At 54.1% G+C, this 24,923-nt stretch overlaps 1 protein-coding gene across 2 annotated transcripts in view; it reads right to left on the bottom strand.

Annotated features, from left to right (window-relative positions):
• LOC144738121 (adhesion G protein-coupled receptor F5-like) overlaps nucleotides 1-24,923 on the bottom strand; it is a 73,901-nt gene that overhangs the window by 5,588 nt on the left and 43,390 nt on the right. For both annotated transcript variants that reach the window (XM_078621042.1, XM_078621041.1), the window contains exon 13: nucleotides 130-184. In XM_078621042.1, the coding sequence (XP_078477168.1) occupies nucleotides 130-184 (55 nt within the window). The remainder of the gene's footprint in view (nucleotides 1-129; nucleotides 185-24,923) is intronic.

The raw sequence follows: 24,923 nt of genomic DNA, 5'->3' as shown, positions 1-24,923 counted from the left end.
TTACCCGTTGTGTTAATAAATGTGTTGCCTCCAAGTACACTACACAGGTAGATGTGTACAGGTGTATGTGTATAGGTGTATGTGTACAGGTGGATGTGTACAAGTGGATATGTACAGGTGGATACTCACGGTGAGACTGTTGTTGAGTCACTCCAACTCCACCAAGCCTGCTGCTGCTGATCACCTGTTAATGGCACCGTCAAGGAGCGCAGTAAACCATCGCCACCGCGTCAAGAACCATCGTCACCTCATCAAGGAGCGCAGTAAACCATCGTCACCTCGTCAAGGAGCGCAGAGAACCATCGCCACCTCGTCAAGAACCATCGTCACCTCATCAAGGAGCGCAGTAAACCATCGTCACCTCATCAAGGAGCTCAGTGAACCATCGTCACCTCGTCAAGGAGCTCAGTGAACCATCGTCACCTCGTCAAGGAGCGCAGTGAACCATCGCCACCTCGTCAAGAACCATCGTCACCTCATCAAGGAGCGCAGTAAACCATCGTCACCTCGTCAAGGAGCGCAGTGAACCATCGCCACCTCGTCAAGAACCATCGTCACCTCATCAAGGAGCGCAGTAAACCATCGTCACCTCGTCAAGGAGCGCAGTGAACCATCGCCACCTCGTCAAGAACCATCGTCACCTCATCAAGGAGCTCAGTGAACCATCGTCACCTCGTCAAGGAGCTCAGTGAACCATCTTCACCTCATCAATGAACTCAGTGAACCATCGTCACCTCATCAATGAGCTCAGTAAACCATCTTCACCTCATCAATGAGCTCAGTGAACCATCGTCACCTCGTCAATGAGCTCAGTAAACCATCTTCACCTCGTCAAGAAGCGCAGTGAACCATCGTCACCTCGTCAAGGAGCAGTGAACCATCGTCACCTCGTCATGGAGCACAGTAAACCATCGTCACCTCATCAAGGAGCTCAGTGAACCATCGTCACCTCGTCAAGGAGCAGTGAACCATCGTCACCTCATCAAGGAGCGCAGTAAACCATCGTCACCTCATCAAGGAGCTCAGTGAACCATCGTCACCTCGTCAAGGAGCTCAGTGAACCATCTTCACCTCATCAATGAACTCAGTGAACCATCGTCACCTCATCAATGAGCTCAGTAAACCATCTTCACCTCATCAATGAGCTCAGTGAACCATCGTCACCTCATCAATGAGCTCAGTAAACCATCTTCACCTCGTCAAGAAGCGCAGTGAACCATCGTCACCTCGTCAAGGAGCAGTGAACCATCGTCACCTCGTCATGGAGCACAGTAAACCATCTTCACCTCGTCAAGAAGCGCAGTGAACCATCGTCACCTCGTCATGGAGCACAGCAAACCATCGTCACCTCGTCATGGAGCACAGTGAACCATCGTCACCTCGTCTAGGAGCACAGTAAACCATCGTCACCTCGTCAAAGAGCTCAGTAAACCATCGTCACCTCGTCAAGGAGCACAGTGAACCATCGTCACCTCGTCTAGGAGCTCAGTAAACCATCGTCACCTCGTCAAGGAGCACAGTGAACCATCGTCACCTCGTCAAAGAGCTCAGTAAACCATCGTCACCTCGTCAAGGAGCACAGTAAACCATCGTCACCTCGTCAAAGAGCTCAGTAAACCATCGTCACCTCGTCAAGGAGCTCAGTGAACCATCGTCACCTCGTCAAAGAGCTCAGTAAACCATCGTCACCTCGTCAAGGAGCACAGTGAACCATCGTCACCTCGTCAAAGAGCTCAGTAAACCATCGTCACCTCGTCAAGGAGCACAGTGAACCATCGTCACCTCGTCAAAGAGCGCAGTAAACCATCGTCACCTCGTCAAGGAGCACAGTGAACCATCGTCACCTCGTCAAGGAGCACAGTGAACCATCGTCACCTCGTCAAAGAGCGCAGTAAACCATCGTCACCTCGTCAAGGAGCACAGTGAACCATCGTCACCTCGTCAAGGAGCACAGTGAACCATCGTCACCTCGTCAAAGAGCTCAGTAAACCATCGTCACCTCGTCAAGGAGCACAGTGAACCATCGTCACCTCGTCAAGGAGCACAGTGAACCATCGTCACCTCGTCAAAGAGCGCAGTAAACCATCGTCACCTCGTCAAGGAGCACAGTGAACCATCGTCACCTCGTCAAGGAGCTCAGTAAACCATCGTCACCTCGTCAAGGAGCACAGTGAACCATCGTCACCTCGTCAAGGAGCACAGTGAACCATCGTCACCTCGTCAAGGAGCTCAGTGAACCATCGTCACCTCGTCAAGGAGCACAGTGAACAATCGTCACCTCGTCAAGGAGCACAGTGAACCATCGTCACCTCGTCAAGGAGCTCAGTGAACCATCGTCACCTCGTCAAGGAGCTCAGTGAACCATCGTCACCTCGTCAAGGAGCGCAGTAAACCATCGTCACCTCGTCAAAGAGCACAGTGAACCATCGTCACCTCGTCAAGGAGCACAGTGAACCATCGTCACCTCGTCAAGGAGCACAGTGAACCATCGTCACCTCGTCAAGGAGCACAGTGAACCATCGTCACCTCGTCAAAGAGCACAGTGAACCATCGTCACCTCGTCAAGGAGCACAGTGAACCATCGTCACCTCGTCAAAGAGCACAGTGAACCATCGTCACCTCGTCAAAGAGCACAGTGAACCATCGTCACCTCGTCAAGGAGCACAGTGAACCATCGTCACCTCGTCAAAGAGCACAGTGAACCATCGTCACCTCGTCAAGGAGCACAGTGAACCATCGTCACCTCGTCAAAGAGCACAGTGAACCATCGTCACCTCGTCAAGGAGCTCAGTGAACCATCGTCACCTCGTCAAGGAGCGCAGTAAACCATCGTCACCTCGTCAAAGAGCACAGTGAACCATCATCACCTCGTCAAGGAGCACAGTGAACCATCGTCACCTCGTCAAGGAGCGCAGTAAACCATCGTCACCTCGTCAAGGAGCTCAGTGAACCATCGTCACCTCGTCAAGGAGCGCAGTAAACCATCGTCACCTCGTCAAGGAGCTCAGTGAACCATCGTCACCTCGTCAAGGAGCGCAGTAAACCATCGTCACCTCGTCAAGGAGCTCAGTGAACCATCGTCACCTCGTCAAGGAGCACAGTGAACCATCGTCACCTCGTCAAAGAGCACAGTGAACCATCGTCACCTCGTCAAGGAGCACAGTGAACCATCGTCGCCTCGTCAAGGAGCGCAGTGAACCATCGTCACCTCGTCAAGGAGCTCAGTGAACCATCGTCACCTCGTCAAGGAGCGCAGTAAACCATCGTCACCTCGTCAAGGAGCGCAGTAAACCATCGTCACCTCGTCAAGGAGCTCAGTCAACCATCGTCACCTCGTCAAGGAGCGCAGTAAACCATCGTCACCTCGTCAAGGAGCGCAGTAAACCATCGTCACCTCGTCAAGGAGCGCAGTAAACCATCGTCACCTCGTCAAGGAGCGCAGTAAACCATCGTCACCTCGTCAAGGAGCGCAGTAAACCATCGTCACCTCGTCAAGGAGCTCAGTGAACCATCGTCACCTCGTCAAGGAGTGCAGTAAACCATCGTCACCTCGTCAAGGAGCTCAGTGAACCATCGTCACCTCGTCAAGGAGCGCAGTAAACCATCGTCACCTCGTCAAGGAGCACAGTAAACCATCGTCACCTCGTCAAGGAGCGCAGTGAACCATCGTCACCTCGTCAAGGAGCTCAGTGAACCATCGTCACCTCGTCAAGGAGCACAGTAAACCATCGTCACCTCGTCAAGGAGCTCAGTGAACCATCGTCACCTCGTCAAGGAGCGCAGTAAACCATCGTCACCTCGTCAAGGAGCGCAGTAAACCATCGTCACCTCGTCAAGGAGCGCAGTAAACCATCGTCACCTCGTCAAGGAGCTCAGTGAACCATCGTCACCTCGTCAAGGAGCGCAGTAAACCATCGTCACCTCGTGAAGGAGCGCAGTAAACCATCGTCACCTCGTCAAGGAGCTCAGTGAACCATCGTCACCTCGTCAAGGAGCTCAATGAACCATCGTCACCTCGTCAAGGAGCTCAGTGAACCATCATCACCTCGTCAAGGAGCTCAGTGAACCATCGTCACCTCGTCAAGGAGCGCAATAAACCATCGTCACCTCGTCAAGGAGCGCAGTAAACCATCGTCACCTCGTCAAGGAGCTCAGTGAACCATCGTCACCTCGTCAAGGAGCTCAGTGAACCATCATCACCTCGTCAAGGAGCTCAGTGAACCATCATCACCTCGTCAAGGAGCGCAGTAAACCATCATCACCTCGTCAAGGAGCTCAGTGAACCATCATCACCTCGTCAAGGAGCGCAGTAAACCATCATCACCTCGTCAAGGAGCTCAGTGAACCATCATCACCTCGTCAAGGAGCTCAGTGAACCATCATCACCTCGTCAAGGAGCGCAGTAAACCATCATCACCTCGTCAAGGAGCTCAGTGAACCATCGTCACCTCGTCAAGGAGCGCAGTAAACCATCGTCACCTCGTCAAGGAGCGCAGTAAACCATCGTCACCTCGTCAAGGAGCGCAGTGAACCATCGTCACCTCGTCAAGGAGCGCAGTAAACCATCGTCACCTCGTCAAGGAGCGCAGTAAACCATCGTCACCTCGTCAAGGAGCGCAGTAAACCATCGTCACCTCGTCAAAGAGCGCAGTGAACCATCGTCACCTCGTCAAGGAGCACAGTGAACCATCATCACCTCGTCAAGGAGCTCAGTGAACCATCATCACCTCGTCAAGGAGCTCAGTGAACCATCGTCACCTCGTCAAGGAGCGCAGTGAACCATCGTCACCTCGTCAAGGAGCTCAGTGAACCATCATCACCTCGTCAAGGAGCTCAGTGAACCATCGTCACCTCGTCAAGGAGCTCAGTGAACCATCGTCACCTCGTCAAGGAGCGCAGTAAACCATCATCACCTCGTCAAGGAGCGCAGTAAACCATCGTCACCTCGTCAAGGAGCTCAGTGAACCATCGTCACCTCGTCAAGGAGCGCAGTGAACCATCGTCACCTCGTCAAGGAGCTCAGTGAACCATCATCACCTCGTCAAGGAGCTCAGTGAACCATTGTCACCTCGTCAAGGAGCGCAGTGAACCATCGTCACCTCGTCAAGGAGCTCAGTGAACCATCGTCACCTCGTCAAGGAGCTCAGTAAACCATCGTCACCTCGTCAAGGATCTCAGTGAACCATCGTCACCTCGTCAAGGAGCACAGTGAACCATCGTCACCTCGTCAAGGAGCTCAGTGAACCATCGTCACCTCGTCAAGGAGCGCAGTAAACCATCGTCACCTCGTCAAGGAGCGCAGTAAACCATCGTCACCTCGTCAAGGAGCGCAGTAAACCATCGTCACCTCGTCAAGGATCTCAGTGAACCATCGTCACCTCGTCAAGGAGCGCAGTAAACCATCGTCACCTCGTCAAGGAGCGCAGTGAACCATCGTCACCTCGTCAAGGATCTCAGTGAACCATCGTCACCTCGTCAAGGAGCACAGTGAACCATCGTCACCTCGTCAAGGAGCGCAGTAAACCATCGTCACCTCGTCAAGGAGCACAGTAAACCATCGTCACCTCGTCAAGGATCTCAGTGAACCATCGTCACCTCGTCAAGGAGCTCAGTGAACCATCGTCACCTCGTCAAGGATCTCAGTGAACCATCGTCACCTCGTCAAGGAGCTCAGTGAACCATCGTCACCTCGTCAAGGATCTCAGTGAACCATCGTCACCTCGTCAAGGAGCAGTGAAACATCGTCACCTCGTCAAGGAGCTCAGTGAACCATCGTCACCTCGTCAAGGAGCAGTGAACCATTGTCACCTCGTCATGGAGCGCAGTGAACAATCGTCACCTCGTCAAGGAGCGCAGGGAATCGTCGTCACCTCGTCAAGGAGCAGTGAACCATCGTCACCTCGTCATGGAGCGCAGTGAACCATCGTCACCTCGTCAAGGAGCAGTGAACCATCGTCACCTCGTCATGGAGCGCAGTGAACCATCGTCACCTCGTCAAGGAGCAGTGAACCATCGTCACCTCGTCATGGAGCGCAGTGAACAATCGTCACCTCGTCAAGGAGCAGTGAACCATTGTCACCTCGTCATGGAGCGCAGTGAACAATCGTCACCTCGTCAAGGAGCAGTGAACCATTGTCACCTCGTCATGGAGCGCAGTGAACCATCGTCACCTCGTCAAGGAGCAGTGAACCATCGTCACCTCGTCAAGGAGCTCAGTGAACAATCGTCACCTCGTCAAGGAGCTCAGTGAACCATCGTCACCTCGTCAAGGAGCTCAGTGAACCATCGTCACCTCGTCAAGGAGCAGTGAACCATCGTCACCTCGTCAAGGAGCGCAGGGAACCATCGTCACCTCGTCAAGGAGCGCAGGGAACCATCGTCACCTCGTCAAGGAGCTCAGTGAACCATCGTCACCTCGTCAAGGAGCTCAGTGAACCATCGTCACCTCGTCAAGGAGCAGTGAACCATCGTCACCTCGTCAAGGAGCTCAGTGAACAATCGTCACCTCGTCAAGGAGCTCAGTGAACCATCGTCACCTCGTCAAGGAGCGCAGGGAACCATCGTCACCTCGTCAAGGAGCGCAGGGAACCATCGTCACCTCGTCAAGGAGCTCAGTGAACCATCGTCACCTCGTCAAGGAGCGCAGGGAACCATCGTCACCTCGTCAAGGAGCTCAGTGAACCATCGTCACCTCGTCAAGGAGCGCAGGGAACCATCGTCACCTCGTCAAGGAGCTCAGTGAACCATCGTCACCTCGTCAAGGAGCGCAGGGAACCATCGTCACCTCGTCAAGGAGCGCAGGGAACCATCGTCACCTCGTCAAGGAGCTCAGTGAACCATCGTCACCTCGTCAAGGAGCTCAGTGAACCATCGTCACCTCGTCAAGGAGCTCAGTGAACCATCGTCACCTCGTCAAGGAGCTCAGTGAACCATCGTCACCTCGTCAAGGAGCTCAGTGAACCATCGTCACCTCGTCAAGGAGCAGTGAACCATCGTCACCTCGTCATGGAGCGCAGTGAACAATCGTCACCTCGTCAAGGAGCGCAGGGAACCATCGTCACCTCGTCAAGGAGCAGTGAACCATTGTCAACTCGTCATGGAGCGCAGTGCACCATCGTCACCTCGTCAAGGAGCAGTGAACAATCGTCACCTCGTCAAGGAGCGCAGTGAACAATCGTCACCTCGTCAAGGAGCGCAGTGAACAATCGTCACCTCGTCAAGGAGCAGTGAACCATTGTCACCTCGTCATGGAGCACAGTGAACCATCGTCACCTCGTCATGGAGCACAGTGAACAATCGTCACCTCGTCATGGAGCACAGTGAACAATCGTCACCTAGTCAAGGAGCAGTGAACCCTTGTCACCTCGTCAAGGAGCACAGTGAACCATCGTCACCTCGTCAAGGAGCTCAGTGAACCATCGTCACCTCGTCAAGGAGCACAGTGAACCATTGTCACCTCGTCATGGAGCACAGTGAACAATCGTCACCTCGTCAAGGAGCAGTGAACCATCGTCACCTCGTCAAGGAGCTCAGTGAACCATCGTCACCTCGTCAAGGAGCTCAGTGAACCATCGTCACCTCGTCAAGGAGCACAGTAAACCATTGTCACCTCGTCAAGGAGCAGTGAACCATTGTCACCTCGTCATGGAGCGCAGTGAACAATCGTCACCTCGTCAAGGAGCGCAGGGAACCATCGTCACCTCGTCAAGGAGCAGTGAACCATTGTCACCTCGTCAAGGAGCTCAGTGAACCATCGTCACCTCGTCAAGGAGCGCAGGGAACCATCGTCACCTCGTCAAGGAGCAGTGAACCATCGTCACCTCGTCAAGGAGCAGTGAACCATTGTCACCTCGTCAAGGAGCTCAGTGAACCATCGTCACCTCGTCAAGGAGCGCAGGGAACCATCGTCACCTCGTCAAGGAGCGCAGGGAACCATCGTCACCTCGTCAAGGAGCTCAGTGAACCATCGTCACCTCGTCAAGGAGCTCAGTGAACCATCGTTACCTCGTCAAGGAGCTCAGTGAACCATCGTCACCTCGTCAAGGAGCTCAGTTACCATCGTCACCTCGTCAAGGAGCTCAGTGAACCATCGTTACCTCGTCAAGGATCTCAGTGAACCATCGTCACCTCGTCAAGGATCTCAGTGAACCATCGTCACCTCGTCAAGGAGCACAGTGAACCATCGTCACCTCGTCAAGGAGCGCAGTAAACCATCGTCACCTCGTCAAGGAGCACAGTGAACCATCGTCACCTCGTCAAGGAGCGCAGTAAACCATCGTCACCTCGTCAAAGAGCTCAGTGAACCATCGTCACCTCGTCAATGAGCACAGTGAACCATCGTCACCTCGTCAAGGAGCACAGTGAACCATCGTCACCTCGTCAATGAGCTCAGTGAACCATCGTCACCTCGTCAAGGAGCTCAGTGAACCATCGTCACCTCGTCAAGGAGCACAGTGAACCATCGTCACCTCGTCAAGGAGCACAGTAAACCATCGTCACCTCGTCAAGGAGCGCAGTAAACCATCGTCACCTCGTCAAGGAGCACAGTGAACCATCGTCACCTCGTCAAGGAGCACAGTGAACCATCGTCACCTCGTCAAGGAGCACAGTAAACCATCGTCACCTCGTCAAGGAGCGCAGTAAACCATCGTCACCTCGTCAAGGAGCACAGTGAACCATCGTCACCTCGTCAAGGAGCTCAGTGAACCATCGTCACCTCGTCAAGGAGCGCAGTAAACCATCGTCACCTCGTCAAGGAGCTCAGTGAACCATCGTCACCTCGTCAAGGAGCTCAGTGAACCATCGTCACCTCGTCAAGGAGCTCAGTGAACCATCGTCACCTCGTCAAGGAGCACAGTAAACCATCGTCACCTCGTCAAGGAGTGCAGTAAACCATCGTCACCTCGTCAAGGAGCGCAGTAAACCATCGTCACCTCGTCAAGGAGCACAGTGAACCATCGTCACCTCGTCAAGGAGCACAGTAAACCATCGTCACCTCGTCAAGGAGCGCAGTAAACCATCGTCACCTCGTCAAGGAGCGCAGTAAACCATCGTCACCTCGTCAAGGAGCACAGTGAACCATCCTCACCTCGTCAAGGAGCGCAGTAAACCACCGTCACCTCGTCAAGGAGCGCAGTAAACCATCGTCACCTCGTCAAGGAGCACAGTAAACCATCGTCACCTCGTCAAGGAGCGCAGTAAACCATCATCACCTCGTCAAGGAGCGCAGTGAACCATCGTCACCTCGTCATGGAGCACAGTAAACAATCGTCACCTCGTCAAGGAGCGCAAGGAACCATCGTCACCTCGTCAAGGAGCACAGTAAACCATTGTCACCTCGTCAAAGAGCTCAGTGAACCATCGTCACCTCGTCAAGGAGCTCAGTGAACCATCGTCACCTCGTCAAGGAGCTCAGTGAACCATTGTCACCTCGTCATGGAGCACAGTGAACCATCGTCACCTCGTCAAGGAGCTCAGTGAACCATTGTCACCTCGTCATGGAGCACAGTGAACCATCGTCACCTCGTCAAGGAGCTCAGTGAACCATCGTCACCTCGTCAAGGAGCACAGTGAACCATCGTCACCTCGTCAAGGAGCGCAAGGAACCATCGTCACCTCGTCATGGAGCACAGTGAACCATCGTCACCTCGTCATGGAGCACAGTGAACCATCGTCACCTCGTCATGGAGCACAGTGAACAATCGTCACCTCGTCAAAGAGCGCAAGGAACCATCGTCACCTCGTCAAGGAGCACAGTAAACCATCGTCACCTCGTCAAAGAGCTCAGTGAACCATCGTCACCTCGTCAAGGAGCTCAGTGAACCATCGTCACCTCGTCAAAGAGCGCAAGGAACCATCGTCACCTCGTCAAAGAGCACAGTGAACCATCGTCACCTCGTCAAGGAGCACAGTGAACCATCGTCACCTCGTCAAGGAGCGCAGTAAACCATCGTCACCTCGTCAAGGAGCTCAGTGAACCATCGTCACCTCGTCAAGGAGCGCAGTAAACCATCGTCACCTCGTCAAGGAGCTCAGTGAACCATCGTCACCTCGTCAAGGAGCACAGTGAACCATCGTCACCTCGTCAAAGAGCACAGTGAACCATCGTCACCTCGTCAAGGAGCACAGTGAACCATCGTCACCTCGTCAAGGAGCGCAGTGAACCATCGTCACCTCGTCAAGGAGCTCAGTGAACCATCGTCACCTCGTCAAGGAGCGCAGTAAACCATCGTCACCTCGTCAAGGAGCGCAGTAAACCATCGTCACCTCGTCAAGGAGCTCAGTGAACCATCGTCACCTCGTCAAGGAGCGCAGTAAACCATCGTCACCTCGTCAAGGAGCGCAGTAAACCATCGTCACCTCGTCAAGGAGCGCAATAAACCATCGTCACCTCGTCAAGGAGCGCAGTAAACCATCGTCACCTCGTCAAGGAGCGCAGTAAACCATCGTCACCTCGTCAAGGAGCTCAGTGAACCATCGTCACCTCGTCAAGGAGCGCAGTAAACCATCGTCACCTCGTCAAGGAGCTCAGTGAACCATCGTCACCTCGTCAAGGAGCGCAGTAAACCATCGTCACCTCGTCAAGGAGCACAGTAAACCATCGTCACCTCGTCAAGGAGCGCAGTGAACCATCGTCACCTCGTCAAGGAGCTCAGTGAACCATCGTCACCTCGTCAAGGAGCGCAGTAAACCATCGTCACCTCGTCAAGGAGCGCAGTAAACCATCGTCACCTCGTCAAGGAGCGCAGTAAACCATCGTCACCTCGTCAAGGAGCTCAGTGAACCATCGTCACCTCGTCAAGGAGCGCAGTAAACCATCGTCACCTCGTGAAGGAGCGCAGTAAACCATCGTCACCTCGTCAAGGAGCTCAGTGAACCATCGTCACCTCGTCAAGGAGCTCAATGAACCATCGTCACCTCGTCAAGGAGCTCAGTGAACCATCATCACCTCGTCAAGGAGCTCAGTGAACCATCGTCACCTCGTCAAGGAGCGCAGTAAACCATCGTCACCTCGTCAAGGAGCGCAGTAAACCATCGTCACCTCGTCAAGGAGCTCAGTGAACCATCGTCACCTCGTCAAGGAGCTCAGTGAACCATCATCACCTCGTCAAGGAGCTCAGTGAACCATCATCACCTCGTCAAGGAGCGCAGTAAACCATCATCACCTCGTCAAGGAGCTCAGTGAACCATCACCTCGTCAAGGAGCGCAGTAAACCATCATCACCTCGTCAAGGAGCTCAGTGAACCATCATCACCTCGTCAAGGAGCTCAGTGAACCATCATCACCTCGTCAAGGAGCGCAGTAAACCATCATCACCTCGTCAAGGAGCTCAGTGAACCATCGTCACCTCGTCAAGGAGCGCAGTAAACCATCGTCACCTCGTCAAGGAGCGCAGTAAACCATCGTCACCTCGTCAAGGAGCGCAGTGAACCATCGTCACCTCGTCAAGGAGCGCAGTAAACCATCGTCACCTCGTCAAGGAGCGCAGTAAACCATCGTCACCTCGTCAAGGAGCGCAGTAAACCATCGTCACCTCGTCAAGGAGCGCAGTGAACCATCGTCACCTCGTCAAGGAGCACAGTGAACCATCATCACCTCGTCAAGGAGCTCAGTGAACCATCATCACCTCGTCAAGGAGCTCAGTGAACCATCGTCACCTCGTCAAGGAGCGCAGTGAACCATCGTCACCTCGTCAAGGAGCTCAGTGAACCATCATCACCTCGTCAAGGAGCTCAGTGAACCATCGTCACCTCGTCAAGGAGCTCAGTGAACCATCGTCACCTCGTCAAGGAGCGCAGTAAACCATCATCACCTCGTCAAGGAGCGCAGTAAACCATCGTCACCTCGTCAAGGAGCTCAGTGAACCATCGTCACCTCGTCAAGGAGCGCAGTGAACCATCGTCACCTCGTCAAGGAGCTCAGTGAACCATCATCACCTCGTCAAGGAGCTCAGTGAACCATTGTCACCTCGTCAAGGAGCGCAGTGAACCATCGTCACCTCGTCAAGGAGCTCAGTGAACCATCGTCACCTCGTCAAGGAGCTCAGTAAACCATCGTCACCTCGTCAAGGATCTCAGTGAACCATCGTCACCTCGTCAAGGAGCACAGTGAACCATCGTCACCTCGTCAAGGAGCTCAGTGAACCATCGTCACCTCGTCAAGGAGCGCAGTAAACCATCGTCACCTCGTCAAGGAGCGCAGTAAACCATCGTCACCTCGTCAAGGAGCGCAGTAAACCATCGTCACCTCGTCAAGGATCTCAGTGAACCATCGTCACCTCGTCAAGGAGCGCAGTAAACCATCGTCACCTCGTCAAGGAGCGCAGTGAACCATCGTCACCTCGTCAAGGATCTCAGTGAACCATCGTCACCTCGTCAAGGAGCACAGTGAACCATCGTCACCTCGTCAAGGAGCGCAGTAAACCATCGTCACCTCGTCAAGGAGCACAGTAAACCATCGTCACCTCGTCAAGGATCTCAGTGAACCATCGTCACCTCGTCAAGGAGCTCAGTGAACCATTGTCACCTCGTCAAGGATCTCAGTGAACCATCGTCACCTCGTCAAGGAGCGCAGTAAACCATCGTCACCTCGTCAAGGAGCACAGTAAACCATCGTCACCTCGTCAAGGATCTCAGTGAACCATCGTCACCTCGTCAAGGAGCTCAGTGAACCATCGTCACCTCGTCAAGGATCTCAGTGAACCATCGTCACCTCGTCAAGGAGCACAGTGAACCATCGTCACCTCGTCAAGGAGCGCAGTAAACCATTGTCACCTCGTCAAGGAGCACAGTAAACCATCGTCACCTCGTCAAGGATCTCAGTGAACCATCGTCACCTCGTCAAGGAGCTCAGTGAACCATCGTCACCTCGTCAAGGATCTCAGTGAACCATCGTCACCTCGTCAAGGAGCGCAGTAAACCATCGTCACCTCGTCAAGGAGCACAGTAAACCATCGTCACCTCGTCAAGGATCTCAGTGAACCATCGTCACCTCGTCAAGGAGCTCAGTGAACCATCGTCACCTCGTCAAGGATCTCAGTGAACCATCGTCACCTCGTCAAGGAGCTCAGTGAACCATCGTCACCTCGTCAAGGATCTCAGTGAACCATCGTCACCTCGTCAAGGAGCAGTGAAACATCGTCACCTCGTCAAGGAGCTCAGTGAACCATCGTCACCTCGTCAAGGAGCAGTGAACCATTGTCACCTCGTCATGGAGCGCAGTGAACAATCGTCACCTCGTCAAGGAGCGCAGGGAACCATCATCACCTCGTCAAGGAGCAGTGAACCATCGTCACCTCGTCATGGAGCGCAGTGAACCATCGTCACCTCGTCAAGGAGCGCAGTAAACCATCGTCACCTCGTCAAGGAGCGCAGTAAACCATCGTCACCTCGTCAAGGAGCACAGTGAACCATCCTCACCTCGTCAAGGAGCGCAGTAAACCACCGTCACCTCGTCAAGGAGCGCAGTAAACCATCGTCACCTCGTCAAGGAGCACAGTAAACCATCGTCACCTCGTCAAGGAGCGCAGTAAACCATCATCACCTCGTCAAGGAGCGCAGTGAACCATCGTCACCTCGTCATGGAGCACAGTAAACAATCGTCACCTCGTCAAGGAGCGCAAGGAACCATCGTCACCTCGTCAAGGAGCACAGTAAATCATTGTCACCTCGTCAAAGAGCTCAGTGAACCATCGTCACCTCGTCAAGGAGCTCAGTGAACCATCGTCACCTCGTCAAGGAGCTCAGTGAACCATTGTCACCTCGTCATGGAGCACAGTGAACCATCTTCACCTCGTCAAGGAGCTCAGTGAACCATTGTCACCTCGTCATGGAGCACAGTGAACCATCGTCACCTCGTCAAGGAGCTCAGTGAACCATCGTCACCTCGTCAAGGAGCACAGTGAACCATCGTCACCTCGTCAAGGAGCGCAAGGAACCATCGTCACCTCGTCATGGAGCACAGTGAACCATCGTCACCTCGTCATGGAGCACAGTGAACCATCGTCACCTCGTCATGGAGCACAGTGAACAATCGTCACCTCGTCAAAGAGCGCAAGGAACCATCGTCACCTCGTCAAGGAGCACAGTAAACCATCGTCACCTCGTCAAAGAGCTCAGTGAACCATCGTCACCTCGTCAAGGAGCTCAGTGAACCATCGTCACCTCGTCAAAGAGCGCAAGGAACCATCGTCACCTCGTCAAAGAGCACAGTGAACCATCGTCACCTCGTCAAGGAGCACAGTGAACCATCGTCACCTCGTCAAGGAGCGCAGTAAACCATCGTCACCTCGTCAAGGAGCTCAGTGAACCATCGTCACCTCGTCAAGGAGCGCAGTAAACCATCGTCACCTCGTCAAGGAGCTCAGTGAACCATCGTCACCTCGTCAAGGAGCGCAGTAAACCATCGTCACCTCGTCAAGGAGCTCAGTGAACCATCGTCACCTCGTCAAGGAGCACAGTGAACCATCGTCACCTCGTCAAAGAGCACAGTGAACCATCGTCACCTCGTCAAGGAGCACAGTGAACCATCGTCACCTCGTCAAGGAGCGCAGTGAACCATCGTCACCTCGTTAAGGAGCTCAGTGAACCATCGTCACCTCGTCAAGGAGCGCAGTAAACCATCGTCACCTCGTCAAGGAGCGCAGTAAACCATCGTCACCTCGTCAAGGAGCTCAGTGAACCATCGTCACCTCGTCAAGGAGCGCAGTAAACCATCGTCACCTCGTCAAGGAGCGCAGTAAACCATCGTCACCTCGTCAAGGAGCGCAGTAAACCATCGTCACCTCGTCAAGGAGCGCAGTAAACCATCGTCACCTCGTCAAGGAGCGCAGTAAACCATCGTCACCTCGTCAAGGAGCTCAGTGAACCATCGTCACCTCGTCAAGGAGCACAGTAAACCATCGTCACCTCGTCAAGGAGCTCAGTGAACCATCGTCACCTCGTCAAGGAGCGCAGTAAACCATCGTCACCTCGTCAAGGAGCACAGTAAACCATCGTCACCTCGTCAAGGAGCGCAGTGAACCATCGTCACCTCGTCAAGGAGCTCAGTGAACCATCGTCACCTCGTCAAGGTGCGCAGTAAACCATCGTCACCTCGTCAAGGAGCGCAGTAAACCATCGTCACCTCGTCAAGGAGCGCAGTAAACCATCGTCACCTCGTCAAGGAGCTCAGTGAACCATCGTCACCTCGTCAAGGAGCGCAGTAAACCATCGTCACCTCGTGAAGGAGCGCAGTAAACCATCGTCACCTCGTCAAGGAGCTCAATGAACCATCGTCACCTCGTCAAGGAGCTCAGTGAACCATCATCACCTCGTCAAGGAGCTCAGTGAACCATCGTCACCTCGTCAAGGAGCGCAGTAAACCATCGTCACCTCGTCAAGGAGCGCAGTAAACCATCGTCACCTCGTCAAGGAGCTCAGTGAACCATCGTCACCTCGTCAAGGAGCTCAGTGAACCATCATCACCTCGTCAAGGAGCTCAGTGAACCATCATCACCTCGTCAAGGAGCGCAGTAAACCATCATCACCTCGTCAAGGAGCTCAGTGAACCATCATCACCTCGTCAAGGAGCGCAGTAAACCATCATCACCTCGTCAAGGAGCTCAGTGAACCATCATCACCTCGTCAAGGAGCTCAGTGAACCATCATCACCTCGTCAAGGAGCGCAGTAAACCATCATCACCTCGTCAAGGAGCTCAGTGAACCATCGTCACCTCGTCAAGGTATCAGTAAACCATCGTCACCTCGTCAAGGAGCGCAGTAAACCATCGTCACCTCGTCAAGGAGCGCAGTGAACCATCGTCACCTCGTCAAGGAGCGCAGTGAACCATCGTCACCTCGTCAAGGAGCGCAGTAAACCATCGTCACCTCGTCAAGGAGCGCAGTAAACCATCGTCACCTCGTCAAGGAGCGCAGTGAACCATCGTCACCTCGTCAAGGAGCACAGTGAACCATCATCACCTCGTCAAGGAACTCAGTGAACCATCATCACCTCGTCAAGGAGCTCAGTGAACCATCGTCACCTCGTCAAGGAGCGCAGTGAACCATCGTCACCTCGTCAAGGAGCTCAGTGAACCATCATCACCTCGTCAAGGAGCTCAGTGAACCATCGTCACCTCGTCAAGGAGCTCAGTGAACCATCGTCACCTCGTCAAGGAGCGCAGTAAACCATCATCACCTCGTCAAGGAGCGCAGTAAACCATCGTCACCTCGTCAAGGAGCTCAGTGAACCATCGTCACCTCGTCAAGGAGCGCAGTGAACCATCGTCACCTCGTCAAGGAGCTCAGTGAACCATCATCACCTCGTCAAGGAGCTCAGTGAACCATTGTCACCTCGTCAAGGAGCGCAGTGAACCATCGTCACCTCGTCAAGGAGCTCAGTGAACCATCGTCACCTCGTCAAGGAGCTCAGTAAACCATCGTCACCTCGTCAAGGATCTCAGTGAACCATCGTCACCTCGTCAAGGAGCACAGTGAACCATCGTCACCTCGTCAAGGAGCTCAGTGAACCATCGTCACCTCGTCAAGGAGCGCAGTAAACCATCGTCACCTCGTCAAGGAGCGCAGTAAACCATCGTCACCTCGTCAAGGAGCGCAGTAAACCATCGTCACCTCGTCAAGGATCTCAGTGAACCATCGTCACCTCGTCAAGGAGCGCAGTAAACCATCGTCACCTCGTCAAGGAGCGCAGTGAACCATCGTCACCTCGTCAAGGATCTCAGTGAACCATCGTCACCTCGTCAAGGAGCACAGTGAACCATCGTCACCTCGTCAAGGAGCGCAGTAAACCATCGTCACCTCGTCAAGGAGCACAGTAAACCATCGTCACCTCGTCAAGGATCTCAGTGAACCATCGTCACCTCGTCAAGGAGCTCAGTGAACCATCGTCACCTCGTCAAGGATCTCAGTGAACCATCGTCACCTCGTCAAGGAGCTCAGTGAACCATCGTCACCTCGTCAAGGATCTCAGTGAACCATCGTCACCTCGTCAAGGAGCAGTGAAACATCGTCACCTCGTCAAGGAGCTCAGTGAACCATCGTCACCTCGTCAAGGAGCAGTGAACCATTGTCACCTCGTCATGGAGCGCAGTGAACAATCGTCACCTCGTCAAGGAGCGCAGGGAACCATCGTCACCTCGTCAAGGAGCAGTGAACCATCGTCACCTCGTCATGGAGCGCAGTGAACCATCGTCACCTCGTCAAGGAGCAGTGAACCATTGTCACCTCGTCATGGAGCGCAGTGAACCATCGTCACCTCGTCAAGGAGCAGTGAACCATTGTCACCTCGTCATGGAGCGCAGTGAACAATCGTCACCTCGTCAAGGAGCAGTGAACCATTGTCACCTCGTCATGGAGCGCAGTGAACAATCGTCACCTCGTCAAGGAGCAATGAACCATTGTCACCTCGTCATGGAGCGCAGTGAACCATCGTCACCTCGTCAAGGAGCAGTGAACCATCGTCACCTCGTCAAGGAGCTCAGTGAACAATCGTCACCTCGTCAAGGAGCTCAGTGAACCATCGTCACCTCGTCAAGGAGCTCAGTGAACCATCGTCACCTCGTCAAGGAGCAGTGAACCATCGTCACCTCGTCAAGGAGCGCAGGGAACCATCGTCACCTCGTCAAGGAGCGCAGGGAACCATCGTCACCTCGTCAAGGAGCTCAGTGAACCATCGTCACCTCGTCAAGGAGCTCAGTGAACCATCGTCACCTCGTCAAGGAGCAGTGAACCATCGTCACCTCGTCAAGGAGCTCAGTGAACAATCGTCACCTCGTCAAGGAGCTCAGTGAACCATCGTCACCTCGTCAAGGAGCGCAGGGAACCATCGTCACCTCGTCAAGGAGCGCAGGGAACCATCGTCACCTCGTCAAGGAGCTCAGTGAACCATCGTCACCTCGTCAAGGAGCGCAGGGAACCATCGTCACCTCGTCAAGGAGCTCAGTGAACCATCGTCACCTCGTCAAGGAGCGCAGGGAACCATCGTCACCTCGTCAAGGAGCTCAGTGAACCATCGTCACCTCGTCAAGGAGCGCAGGGAACCATCGTCACCTCGTCAAGGAGCGCAGGGAACCATCGTCACCTCGTCAAGGAGCTCAGTGAACCATCGTCACCTCGTCAAGGAGCTCAGTGAACCATCGTCACCTCGTCAAGGAGCTCAGTGAACCATCGTCACCTCGTCAAGGAGCTCAGTGAACCATCGTCACCTCGTCAAGGAGCTCAGTGAACCATCGTCACCTCGTCAAGGAGCAGTGAACCATCGTCACCTCGTCAAGGAGCAGTGAACCATTGTCACCTCGTCATGGAGCGCAGTGAACAATCGTCACCTCGTCAAGGAGCGCAGGGAACCATCGTCACCTCGTCAAGGAGCAGTGAACCATTGTCACCTCGTCATGGAGCGCAGTGAACCATCGTCACCTCGTCAAGGAGCAGTGAACAATCGTCACCTCGTCAAGGAGCGCAGTGAACAATCGTCACCTCGTCAAGGAGCGCAGTGAACAATCGTCACCTCGTCAAGGAGCAGTGAACCATTGTCACCTCGTCATGGAGCACAGTGAACCATCGTCACCTCGTCATGGAGCACAGTGAACAATCGTCACCTCGTCATGGAGCACAGTGAACAATCGTCACCTAGTCAAGGAGCAGTGAACCCTTGTCACCTCGTCAAGGAGCACAGTGAACCATCGTCACCTCGTCAAGGAGCTCAGTGAACCATCGTCACCTCGTCAAGGAGCACAGTGAACCATTGTCACCTCGTCATGGAGCACAGTGAACAATCGTCACCTCGTCAAGGAGCAGTGAACCATCGTCACCTCGTCAAGGAGCTCAGTGAACCATCGTCACCTCGTCAAGGAGCTCAGTGAACCATCGTCACCTCGTCAAGGAGCACAGTAAACCATTGTCACCTCGTCAAGGAGCAGTGAACCATTGTCACCTCGTCATGGAGCGCAGTGAACAATCGTCACCTCGTCAAGGAGCGCAGGGAACCATCGTCACCTCGTCAAGGAGCAGTGAACCATTGTCACCTCGTCAAGGAGCTCAGTGAACCATCGTCACCTCGTCAAGGAGCGCAGGGAACCATCGTCACCTCGTCAAGGAGCAGTGAACCATCGTCACCTCGTCAAGGAGCAGTGAACCATTGTCACCTCGTCAAGGAGCTCAGTGAACCATCGTCACCTCGTCAAGGAGCGCAGGGAACCATCGTCACCTCGTCAAGGAGCTCAGTGAACCATCGTCACCTCGTCAAGGAGCGCAGTAAACCATCGTCACCTCGTCAAGGAGCACAGTAAACCATCGTCACCTCGTCAAGGAGCGCAGTGAACCATCGTCACCTCGTCAAGGAGCTCAGTGAACCATCGTCACCTCGTCAAGGAGCGCAGTAAACCATCGTCACCTCGTCAAGGAGCGCAGTAAACCATCGTCACCTCGTCAAGGAGCGCAGTAAACCATCGTCACCTCGTCAAGGAGCTCAGTGAACCATCGTCACCTCGTCAAGGAGCGCAGTAAACCATCGTCACCTCGTGAAGGAGCGCAGTAAACCATCGTCACCTCGTCAAGGAGCTCAGTGAACCATCGTCACCTCGTCAAGGAGCTCAATGAACCATCGTCACCTCGTCAAGGAGCTCAGTGAACCATCATCACCTCGTCAAGGAGCTCAGTGAACCATCGTCACCTCGTCAAGGAGCGCAGTAAACCATCGTCACCTCGTCAAGGAGCGCAGTAAACCATCGTCACCTCGTCAAGGAGCTCAGTGAACCATCGTCACCTCGTCAAGGAGCTCAGTGAACCATCATCACCTCGTCAAGGAGCTCAGTGAACCATCATCACCTCGTCAAGGAGCGCAGTAAACCATCATCACCTCGTCAAGGAGCTCAGTGAACCATCATCACCTCGTCAAGGAGCGCAGTAAACCATCATCACCTCGTCAAGGAGCTCAGTGAACCATCATCACCTCGTCAAGGAGCTCAGTGAACCATCATCACCTCGTCAAGGAGCGCAGTAAACCATCATCACCTCGTCAAGGAGCTCAGTGAACCATCGTCACCTCGTCAAGGAGCGCAGTAAACCATCGTCACCTCGTCAAGGAGCGCAGTAAACCATCGTCACCTCGTCAAGGAGCGCAGTGAACCATCGTCACCTCGTCAAGGAGCGCAGTAAACCATCGTCACCTCGTCAAGGAGCGCAGTAAACCATCGTCACCTCGTCAAGGAGCGCAGTAAACCATCGTCACCTCGTCAAGGAGCGCAGTGAACCATCGTCACCTCGTCAAGGAGCACAGTGAACCATCATCACCTCGTCAAGGAGCTCAGTGAACCATCATCACCTCGTCAAGGAGCTCAGTGAACCATCGTCACCTCGTCAAGGAGCGCAGTGAACCATCGTCACCTCGTCAAGGAGCTCAGTGAACCATCATCACCTCGTCAAGGAGCTCAGTGAACCATCGTCACCTCGTCAAGGAGCTCAGTGAACCATCGTCACCTCGTCAAGGAGCGCAGTAAACCATCATCACCTCGTCAAGGAGCGCAGTAAACCATCGTCACCTCGTCAAGGAGCTCAGTGAACCATCGTCACCTCGTCAAGGAGCGCAGTGAACCATCGTCACCTCGTCAAGGAGCTCAGTGAACCATCATCACCTCGTCAAGGAGCTCAGTGAACCATCGTCACCTCGTCAAGGAGCGCAGTGAACCATCGTCACCTCGTCAAGGAGCTCAGTGAACCATCGTCACCTCGTCAAGGAGCTCAGTAAACCATCGTCACCTCGTCAAGGATCTCAGTGAACCATCGTCACCTCGTCAAGGAGCACAGTGAACCATCGTCACCTCGTCAAGGAGCTCAGTGAACCATCGTCACCTCGTCAAGGAGCGCAGTAAACCATCGTCACCTCGTCAAGGAGCGCAGTAAACCATCGTCACCTCGTCAAGGAGCGCAGTAAACCATCGTCACCTCGTCAAGGATCTCAGTGAACCATCGTCACCTCGTCAAGGAGCGCAGTAAACCATCGTCACCTCGTCAAGGAGCGCAGTGAACCATCGTCACCTCGTCAAGGATCTCAGTGAACCATCGTCACCTCGTCAAGGAGCACAGTGAACCATCGTCACCTCGTCAAGGAGCGCAGTAAACCATCGTCACCTCGTCAAGGAGCACAGTAAACCATCGTCACCTCGTCAAGGATCTCAGTGAACCATCGTCACCTCGTCAAGGAGCTCAGTGAACCATCGTCACCTCGTCAAGGATCTCAGTGAACCATCGTCACCTCGTCAAGGAGCTCAGTGAACCATCGTCACCTCGTCAAGGATCTCAGTGAACCATCGTCACCTCGTCAAGGAGCAGTGAAACATCGTCACCTCGTCAAGGAGCTCAGTGAACCATCGTCACCTCGTCAAGGAGCAGTGAACCATTGTCACCTCGTCATGGAGCGCAGTGAACAATCGTCACCTCGTCAAGGAGCGCAGGGAACCATCGTCACCTCGTCAAGGAGCAGTGAACCATCGTCACCTCGTCATGGAGCGCAGTGAACCATCGTCACCTCGTCAAGGAGCAGTGAACCATTGTCACCTCGTCATGGAGCGCAGTGAACCATCGTCACCTCGTCAAGGAGCAGTGAACCATTGTCACCTCGTCATGGAGCGCAGTGAACAATCGTCACCTCGTCAAGGAGCAGTGAACCATTGTCACCTCGTCATGGAGCGCAGTGAACAATCGTCACCTCGTCAAGGAGCAGTGAACCATTGTCACCTCGTCATGGAGCGCAGTGAACCATCGTCACCTCGTCAAGGAGCAGTGAACCATCGTCACCTCGTCAAGGAGCTCAGTGAACAATCGTCACCTCGTCAAGGAGCTCAGTGAACCATCGTCACCTCGTCAAGGAGCTCAGTGAACCATCGTCACCTCGTCAAGGAGCAGTGAACCATCGTCACCTCGTCAAGGAGCAGTGAACCATCGTCACCTCGTCAAGGAGCGCAGGGAACCATCGTCACCTCGTCAAGGAGCGCAGGGAACCATCGTCACCTCGTCAAGGAGCTCAGTGAACCATCGTCACCTCGTCAAGGAGCTCAGTGAACCATCGTCACCTCGTTAAGGAGCAGTGAACCATCGTCACCTCGTCAAGGAGCTCAGTGAACAATCGTCACCTCGTCAAGGAGCTCTGTGAACCATCGTCACCTCGTCAAGGAGCGCAGGGAACCATCGTCACCTCGTCAAGGAGCGCAGGGAACCATCGTCACCTCGTCAAGGAGCTCAGTGAACCATCGTCACCTCGTCAAGGAGCGCAGGGAACCATCGTCACCTCGTCAAGGAGCTCAGTGAACCATCGTCACCTCGTCAAGGAGCGCAGGGAACCATCGTCACCTCGTCAAGGAGCTCAGTGAACCATCGTCACCTCGTCAAGGAGCGCAGGGAACCATCGTCACCTCGTCAAGGAGCGCAGGGAACCATCGTCACCTCGTCAAGGAGCTCAGTGAACCATCGTCACCTCGTCAAGGAGCTCAGTGAACCATCGTCACCTCGTCAAGGAGCTCAGTGAACCATCGTCACCTCGTCAAGGAGCAGTGAACCATCGTCACCTCGTCAAGGAGCAGTGAACCATTGTCACCTCGTCATGGAGCGCAGTGAACAATCGTCACCTCGTCAAGGAGCGCAGGGAACCATCGTCACCTCGTCAAGGAGCAGTGAACCATTGTCACCTCGTCATGGAGCGCAGTGAACCATCGTCACCTCGTCAAGGAGCAGTGAACAATCGTCACCTCGTCAAGGAGCGCAGTGAACAATCGTCACCTCGTCAAGGAGCGCAGTGAACAATCGTCACCTCGTCAAGGAGCAGTGAACCATTGTCACCTCGTCATGGAGCACAGTGAACCATCGTCACCTCGTCATGGAGCACAGTGAACAATCGTCACCTCGTCATGGAGCACAGTGAACAATCGTCACCTAGTCAAGGAGCAGTGAACCCTTGTCACCTCGTCAAGGAGCACAGTGAACCATCGTCACCTCGTCAAGGAGCTCAGTGAACCATCGTCACCTCGTCAAGGAGCACAGTGAACCATTGTCACCTCGTCATGGAGCACAGTGAACAATCGTCACCTCGTCAAGGAGCAGTGAACCATCGTCACCTCGTCAAGGAGCTCAGTGAACCATCGTCACCTCGTCAAGGAGCTCAGTGAACCATCGTCACCTCGTCAAGGAGCACAGTAAACCATTGTCACCTCGTCAAGGAGCAGTGAACCATTGTCACCTCGTCATGGAGCGCAGTGAACAATCGTCACCTCGTCAAGGAGCGCAGGGAACCATCGTCACCTCGTCAAGGAGCAGTGAACCATTGTCACCTCGTCAAGGAGCTCAGTGAACCATCGTCACCTCGTCAAGGAGCGCAGGGAACCATCGTCACCTCGTCAAGGAGCAGTGAACCATCGTCACCTCGTCAAGGAGCAGTGAACCATTGTCACCTCGTCAAGGAGCTCAGTGAACCATCGTCACCTCGTCAAGGAGCGCAGGGAACCATCGTCACCTCGTCAAGGAGCGCAGGGAACCATCGTCACCTCGTCAAGGAGCTCAGTGAACCATCGTCACCTCGTCAAGGAGCTCAGTGAACCATCGTTACCTCGTCAAGGAGCTCAGTGAACCATCGTCACCTCGTCAAGGAGCTCAGTTACCATCGTCACCTCGTCAAGGAGCTCAGTGAACCATCGTTACCTCGTCAAGGATCTCAGTGAACCATGGTCACCTCGTCAAGGATCTCAGTGAACCATCGTCACCTCGTCAAGGAGCACAGTGAACCATCGTCACCTCGTCAAGGAGCGCAGTAAACCATCGTCACCTCGTCAAGGAGCACAGTGAACCATCGTCACCTCGTCAAGGAGCGCAGTAAACCATCGTCACCTCGTCAAAGAGCTCAGTGAACCATCGTCACCTCGTCAATGAGCACAGTGAACCATCGTCACCTCGTCAAGGAGCACAGTGAACCATCGTCACCTCGTCAATGAGCTCAGTGAACCATCGTCACCTCGTCAAGGAGCTCAGTGAACCATCGTCACCTCGTCAAGGAGCACAGTGAACCATCGTCACCTCGTCAAGGAGCACAGTAAACCATCGTCACCTCGTCAAGGAGCGCAGTAAACCATCGTCACCTCGTCAAGGAGCACAGTGAACCATCGTCACCTCGTCAAGGAGCACAGTGAACCATCGTCACCTCGTCAAGGAGCACAGTAAACCATCGTCACCTCGTCAAGGAGCGCAGTAAACCATCGTCACCTCGTCAAGGAGCACAGTGAACCATCGTCACCTCGTCAAGGAGCTCAGTGAACCATCGTCACCTCGTCAAGGAGCGCAGTAAACCATCGTCACCTCGTCAAGGAGCTCAGTGAACCATCGTCACCTCGTCAAGGAGCTCAGTGAACCATCGTCACCTCGTCAAGGAGCTCAGTGAACCATCGTCACCTCGTCAAGGAGCACAGTAAACCATCGTCACCTCGTCAAGGAGTGCAGTAAACCATCGTCACCTCGTCAAGGAGCGCAGTAAACCATCGTCACCTCGTCAAGGAGCACAGTGAACCATCGTCACCTCGTCAAGGAGCACAGTAAACCATCGTCACCTCGTCAAGGAGCGCAGTAAACCATCGTCACCTCGTCAAGGAGCGCAGTAAACCATCGTCACCTCGTCAAGGAGCACAGTGAACCATCCTCACCTCGTCAAGGAGCGCAGTAAACCACCGTCACCTCGTCAAGGAGCGCAGTAAACCATCGTCACCTCGTCAAGGAGCACAGTAAACCATCGTCACCTCGTCAAGGAGCGCAGTAAACCATCATCACCTCGTCAAGGAGCGCAGTGAACCATCGTCACCTCGTCATGGAGCACAGTGAACAATCGTCACCTCGTCAAGGAGCGCAAGGAACCATCGTCACCTCGTCAAGGAGCACAGTAAACCATTGTC

This window comes from Lampetra planeri, chromosome 77 (genome assembly GCF_965212315.1).
Source record: "Lampetra planeri chromosome 77, kcLamPlan1.2.h2, whole genome shotgun sequence".
Taxonomy (NCBI): domain Eukaryota; kingdom Metazoa; phylum Chordata; class Hyperoartia; order Petromyzontiformes; family Petromyzontidae; genus Lampetra; species Lampetra planeri.
The sequence above is the reverse complement of the archived record's forward strand: the minus strand, read 5'-3'. Positions and strand labels throughout refer to the sequence as shown.